Consider the following 6,731-nt stretch of genomic DNA (forward strand, 5'->3'; position numbering starts at 1 on the left):
GAAGGGGGGGGCTGTACAACTCAAGGAGCCGGTTCCAGGGCTCAGAGGGTCTTGTGCAAGGCCCCTGGGTTCACACACGAGGAGGGAAGGAAGGGCGACCGTCCTGGAGCCCAGACAGCCTGCGGGTGTCTCGGGGGGGTTCAGGGAGGCTGGGAGTCAGCACCCCGGGCAGGAGGAAGAGGGCTGACGGCCCCGGACGGGGCTCTTTACGGCTGCCCTGGCCCTGCATGGCCACCTCGTTCTGTGAAGGGCAGTCAGGACACTGCTCATCCTCTGGAACCATGAGAAGAAGTGGGGCCGGCCCCGCTGTGAGCGAGTGCAGAGAGGGGGACCTCAGACAAGGTGGCGGCGGGTGGGGATGGGGAGGGCTGTGGGCAACGGGCAGATGACATGAAGGAAGAGAGGAAAGAGAGGGACCCACGATGTCTCAGGAATCTCCCCTGAGCCACATGCTACGTCTCACACACATGATCCCCCCAACAGGCCCGTGGCAGGAAGGTCACTGCTCCATGTTACGGGGAAGGGGACAGGTGAAGTGACCACGCTACTCACAAAGCTGTCTGGGAAGAAAGCCTTTTTAAAAGACAGGTCAGAGCCCAGCTGGTGTGGCTCAGGGGGTAGAGCATCGACCTATGAACCAGGAGGTCACAGGTCGATTCCCGGTTAGGGCACATGCCTGGGTGGTGGGCTTGATCCCCAGTGGGGGTCGTGCAGGAGGCAGCCCATCCATGATTCTCTCTCATCATTGATGTTTCTATCTCTCTCTTTCTCCCTTCCTCTCTGAAATCAATAAAAATATACCATTTCTAAAAATACGATAAAGAGCTTCCAAGACCAAATTGAAAAATATATATATATATAAAGACGTGATTAGAGAAAGGCTGTCCTTATATGAGGTTAGTTAAGGTCCACTGTCACCTATTTCTAATGTCAGGGGCTCGGGGACGCGCACTGTGACTTCTGATACCAGGGTCACACTTTTGCTTTCAGTATCAGGTTGGGGAAAGGGCTGCTAAGAATGAGCTGCTGGATCACACCTGACCTGAAGCCAGCCGTGAATCCTGGAGCTCGGGGACAAGCTCTGTGTCATTTCCTGCAGGGCATGACGGGGACCCAAACCCCACCCAGACCCATGCAGGGACTTTCGTCGGAGAGGTCTGCCCTCCATGATGCACAATAGCCCTTCTGAGTGTCCCCACAGGGACCACGGGGCGTGACCGGCTATCCCCAACACACGCCCTCATTCAGCATTTCTTTGAAGTCTCAACTTTTATCTTCAAAATTCAGGCACATGTCCTAGCTGGTCTGGCTCAGCGGATAGAGCATTGGACTGAGGACTGAAGGGTCCCGGGTTCGATTCTGGTCAAGGGCACATGCCCGGGTTGCAAGCCCCATCACCAGTGTGAGGCATGCAGGAGGCAGCCAGTTAATGATTCTCTTGCATCATTGATGTTTCTCTCTCTCTCTCTCCCCCCCTCTCCCTTCCTCTCTAAAATCAATAAAAATATATTTTAAAAGGAAAAAAACAATTCAAGTACATTTCGCATTCCACACCTCAAACCACCATCAGCTACACTAACTACTTCTCGTTTCATTACTTAGCTTGACTTTTTCCTCCTAAACCGCCATGTAGAACAGATGCCCTAGAGCAGTGATGGCAAACCTTTTGAGCTCGGCGTGTCAGCATTTTGAAAAACCCTAACTTAACTCTGGTGCTGTGTCACAAATAGAAATATTTTGATATTTGCAACCATAGTAAAACAAAGACTTATTTTTGATATTTATTTGATATATTTAAATGCTATTTAACAAAGAAAAATCAACCAAAAAAATGAGTTCGCGTGTCACCTCTGACACGTGTGTCATAGGTTCGCCATCACTATCCTAGAAAGACGTGGCTTCTTGTCCCAGGTAGTCTGAGCAGCTTGAGCCTCAGGTGACCTCGGTGGTCCCCACCCTCCCCCGCCTGCATTCCCCGTGCCATGAGGGTCTTACCTACATCGCAGTGCTCGCCAGTGTGGCCAGGGGGACACAGGCATAGCACGTGTCCCTCCGTCTCCTGGCAGGTCCCAGGGACACAGGGATCCTCGCCGCAGGACCTGGCTCGGGCTGCACCCCCCGCAGGGAGGCCAAGCACCCAGCAGCCGGCCGCCTGGGGTGTGGCGCAGCCTCTGAGACCCCGAGGTTGGGGCACAAGGTCCCGTAAGCTCACGAGGCTGACTTGGTGTCAGCGTGTTTCTGGGGCGCCTCCTGGACTCCTGGCCCTGGTACCCGGGGCTTGGGCACACAGCGATGTGCAAGGGACCCCAGAACAAAAGTGGGGGGCAGACTTAGCTGCTGGTGTCCGGTGCTGGGATGCTGCTAAGGTGCGACAGTCACTACCGTCCAGAGGAGTCCCATGGACTGGGGTTGGGGTGGGGACCCCGGGGCTCACGTCAGGACTCAGCCCAAATGACACCTCGTCATTCCTTAAATTGTGCTGGTTCGAACCCTGCACAAAGTAAATATTTGGGGATAAAGGCCACCAGGAGGTTCATTCTCTCATCCTACACTCACTCATGGGAAGGGGCCAGGAGCACAATTTCCAGCACTATTCAAGCACGTCAAACTTGCTTTATTGAGGCCTGCGGCCCGCTAGCCACGAGTTTGACATGGTCGACCCATAGTCATCATTCCCTCTCTCTGTGCCAAAGACAATCAAGTTCACACATCAATGTTCTCAAGATGTAACTTCACTCTAATGGTAACCATCACTAATCTTTTTTTGTTGTTGTTAATCGTAGGATATTTTCCCATTGATTTTTAGGGAGAGTAGGAGGGAGAGACACACACACAGAGAGAAACATCGATGTGAGAGAGACACATCAATTGGTTGCCTCTGCACATGCTCCGACCAGGGCTGGAGATCAAGCCTGCAACCGAGGTCCATGCCCTTGACCAGAATTGAACCTGGGACCCTTCAGTCCGCAGGCGGACGCTCTATCCACTGAGCCAAACTGGCCAGGGCACAATCACGGATCTCTATGAGTGTGTCCTGTGTGCCTCATCTGATGCTCAGTGCTTGTTTTATAGATAGTTACATGCTGTTTAATCTTCCCTGGTCCGATTCCCATTTCCCGAGGGAGGATCAGAGAGGTTAAGAAACTTGCCTGAGGCTGCACAGCTCATCTCTGGGGGAGCTGAGCTCAGAGACTTGAATCTACACCGCCTCCTACTCTGCTACCATCTGAACTAGGCGGACACATCGGAAGGAAAAAGAGATGTCAGCCATACCTGTAATGGTTGCCTCCGATCCTTCGGTCCCTTCGGCCGGAGCTGGGATGGAAGAAGCGTCCGTTGGGAAGACGGCTGTTTCGGCCGTTGGGGCCTCTTCTCCCGAGTGCACGGGGCTTGAGGACTCCACTTCCAGATTCGCCTCTGCAGGGCGCTGGGGCTGCTGGGTCCATTCAAACTCTGGGACGCTGGTGCCCACGACAACACCCAGCCCCGAGGCGTGACCAGACGGGTCCCCGCTGATCTCCGGCCCGTCTCCAGAAGCCCCGGGAGTGGCCGAAGGCCAGCCCGAGGTCTCCGTGGCCACATCGTACGTGGTGGCCGACTCTCCACTCATTCCCGACGGGGTGGAGCCCTCCGTGGGCCCTTCCTGGAAGGTGGAGGGGCGGCCGCTCACTCCCAGGCCCGAGGCTCCCTCCAGGTCAGCTTCGGGGAAGGCGGAGGTGGTTTCCCCCAGATTAGGGGTCCCCGAGGCCACCCCACTGGCCTCAGGAGCAGCAGGCGCCCCCACCCCAGCCTCAGGAGAGGCAGACGTTTCGCTGCTGGATTCTGGGACAGATGACGCCTCTACCCCGGACCCGGGGAAGCTTGGTGTGGCTCCACTGAGGTCCCCCGATGTAGAGGCTTCTCCGCTGGACTCAAAAACCTGGGGTGTGTGTGTCAAAGGGGGTCTCTGGCCGAGTTCCTGGGAAACAGTGGGTTCCGTGACACCCTCCACGAATTCGGAAGTGATTAGAGTGACGTCGGGCAGTCCCGAGGCCTCCCCGCTGGTGCCCGTGGCTGCAGAAGACGCCCCACTGGCATCCGTGGAGCCGAAAAAGTCCCCGCTGAAATACGGGGTCCTCGAAGGCTCGCCGCTGGGCTCCCCCAGCCCGGACTGCAGCCCGCTGAGGTCCGATGGTCCGGAATGGTCTCCGGACACGTCCGGCGCTCCGGAAGGGGCACCGCTGAGTTCTAGAATGCCCGAAGGCCCCTCCCCTGCTTCTTGGGCCGTTGGAGGCTGGGTTACAGATTCCACCAAAGTCCTGTCGATGAGCGAGACGGTGGGGAAGCCCCGTGGAAGTCCACTGCCATCGTAGGCTCCGGAGGGCAGGCCGCTCCCCACCTCGGCGCCGGAGGCCTCCCCGCTGACCTCGGCGGCTCCGCTGGGCAGGCCGCTGAATTCTGGAGGCTGCGATGGAAACCCGCTGGGGGCAATGGCCCCGGACGACTGTCCACTGATGTCCACCATCCCAGAGATGCCCGAGAGATCCGTCTCCCCAGAGGGGAGGCCGCTGAGTTCCACGGACCCCAAGCCTTCTTCTTCTTCCCTAAATGGAGTTGGGGTCACTTCCACGAAGGTGCTGTCCACAAACGTAACGCCGGAAGCGTCGCCGCTGCCACTCGCGGCGCCAGAAACCAGGTCGGGGATCCCCGAGGGGGCCCCACTGAACCCGGGCCACCCCGAGGCCTGCCCACTGAGGTCAGGGACCCCAGACGTTTCTCCACTCGGGTCGGTCATGCCAAACGGGTGGCCGCTGCCAAGATCTCCAGAAGCTTCTCCGCTGACACCTGGCTGTCCGGAGGACTGTCCACTGAGCTCGGCCATTCCAGACGTCTCCTCCGGAAACCCTGACGGCTGCCCACTGAGCTCAAAGAGCCCGGATGTCCCCCCGCCGAGGTCAGGGACTCCTGATGGCTGTCCGCTGACACCAAAGAATCCAGATGTCTCCCCGCTGATGTCGGGGGATCCAGATGGCTGGCCACTGAGTTCAGCCCCCGAAGGGAACCCGCTCGCGCCCCCGCTCACGTCCACCTCGCCGAAGGGCAGCCCGGATCCCTCGCCAGCACCGCTCACGCCGACGGTGCCCCGCCCCTCCAGCTCACTCGCCGTGGCGGCTGTGACCACTTCCACCAGCGTGGTATCCACCAGGGAGACTGTCGGGAGCCCCGAGGGAAGCCCGCTGAAGTCCGGCGAGCCGGAGGATGGGCCGCTGCCGAGGTCCGTGCCAGAATACTCACCGCTGAATCCGGGGGGAAGGCCACTGGCTTCTGGAGCTTGCCCGCTTCCGAGAGTTCCAGAAGGTATCCCGCCCAGGCCCGAGTCTCCAGAAGGTGACCCGATCAAGTCTTCTTTTCCAGAAGGCAACCCGCTGAGGTCCTCGGGTCCAGAACCAGAGGTCTCTAGACCCTCTCCTCCAGAAGGAAGTCCACCCAGGTCCTCTACTCCAGAAGTAGACGTCGCCAGATGAGTCTCACCTCCAGAAGGAAGTCCACTCAGGTCCTCTACTCCAGAGGTAGAACTTTCTGGATGAGTCTCACCTCCAGAAGGAAGTCCACTCAGGTCTACTCCAGAGGTAGAACTTTCTGGATGAGTCTCACCTCCAGAAGGAAGTCCACTCAGGTCCTCTACTCCAGAGGTAGAACTTTCTGGATGAGTCTCACCTCCAGAAGGAAGTCCACCCAGGTCCTCTACTCCAGAGGTAGATGTTTCCAGATGACTCTCAACTCCAGAAGGAAGTCCACTCAGGTCTATTCCAGAGGCAGAACCTTCTGGATGAGTCTCACCTCCAGAAGGAAGTCCACTCAGGTCTACTCCAGAGGTAGAACTTTCTGGATGAGTCTCACCTCCAGAAGGAAGTCCACTCAGGTCTACTCCAGAGGTAGATGTCTCTAGATGACTCTCATCTCCAGAAGGAAGTCCACCCAGGTCTCCTCCAGAGGTAGATGTCTCTAGATGACTCTCATCTCCACTAGGAAGTCCACCCAGGTCCTCTACTCCAGAGGCAGAACCTTCTGGATGACTCTCACCTCCACCCAGGTCCTCTACCCCGGAGGCAGAGCCTTCTAGACCCTCACCCCCAGGAGGCAGCCCCCCAACGTGAGAAGTGTTGGACCACGTAATTCTATCTTCCTCCCCCGAGGCCAGTCCACTTCCCACGGGCAGGCCTGAGCCCGCTGCTGAGGTGACACCACTGGAGTCAAGGTCTTCCGAGGGCTGCCCACTGGTGTCCGGGTGTCCTGAAGCTTCTCCACTGGCTGAGAAGTCACCACTGACTTCCGGTGCCCCGGATGCTTCCCCGGAGCCCATCCCACTGGGCACTGGGGGTGAAGGTGTGAACAGTGGCTCCTGGGAGGGGGCTGGCTCCTCGGAGGGGGATGGCTCTTCTGAGGGGGATGGCTCTTCTGAGGGGAATGGCTCCTCCGAGGCCAAGGGCACTTCTGTGGCAGAAGGGCCTTCTCTGCTCTCCTCTGTGGCTGTGCTTGTGGGAGGCCATGTAGGAGGGACCCCTGGAGGATGAGAGGAAGAAAGACAAGGTGGGGATTTAGTAACTCTGCCCATTTTAAGCTCAATTCCATTCCCTTCACAGTAACATTTTTCTTTGCCCCGGCTGGTGTGGCTCAGTGGGTAGAGGGTCGGCCTGTGGACGAAAGAGTCCCAGGTTCGATTCCAGTGAAGGGCATGTACCTCGGTTTCA

At 57.8% G+C, this 6,731-nt stretch overlaps 1 protein-coding gene across 1 annotated transcript in view; it reads right to left on the reverse strand.

The window, feature by feature from the left end:
- The window catches only part of ACAN (aggrecan), a 51,877-nt gene that overhangs the window by 8,907 nt on the left and 36,239 nt on the right, over nt 1–6,731 (reverse strand). The window contains exon 10 of the mRNA XM_015559171.1: nt 3,274–6,543. Coding sequence (XP_015414657.1) covers nt 3,274–6,543 — 3,270 coding nt within the window. The remainder of the gene's footprint in view (nt 1–3,273; nt 6,544–6,731) is intronic.

The sequence above is a fragment of the Myotis davidii genome, unplaced genomic scaffold (assembly GCF_000327345.1).
Source record: "Myotis davidii unplaced genomic scaffold, ASM32734v1 scaffold954, whole genome shotgun sequence".
In the NCBI taxonomy this organism is placed as follows: Eukaryota; Metazoa; Chordata; class Mammalia; order Chiroptera; family Vespertilionidae; genus Myotis; species Myotis davidii.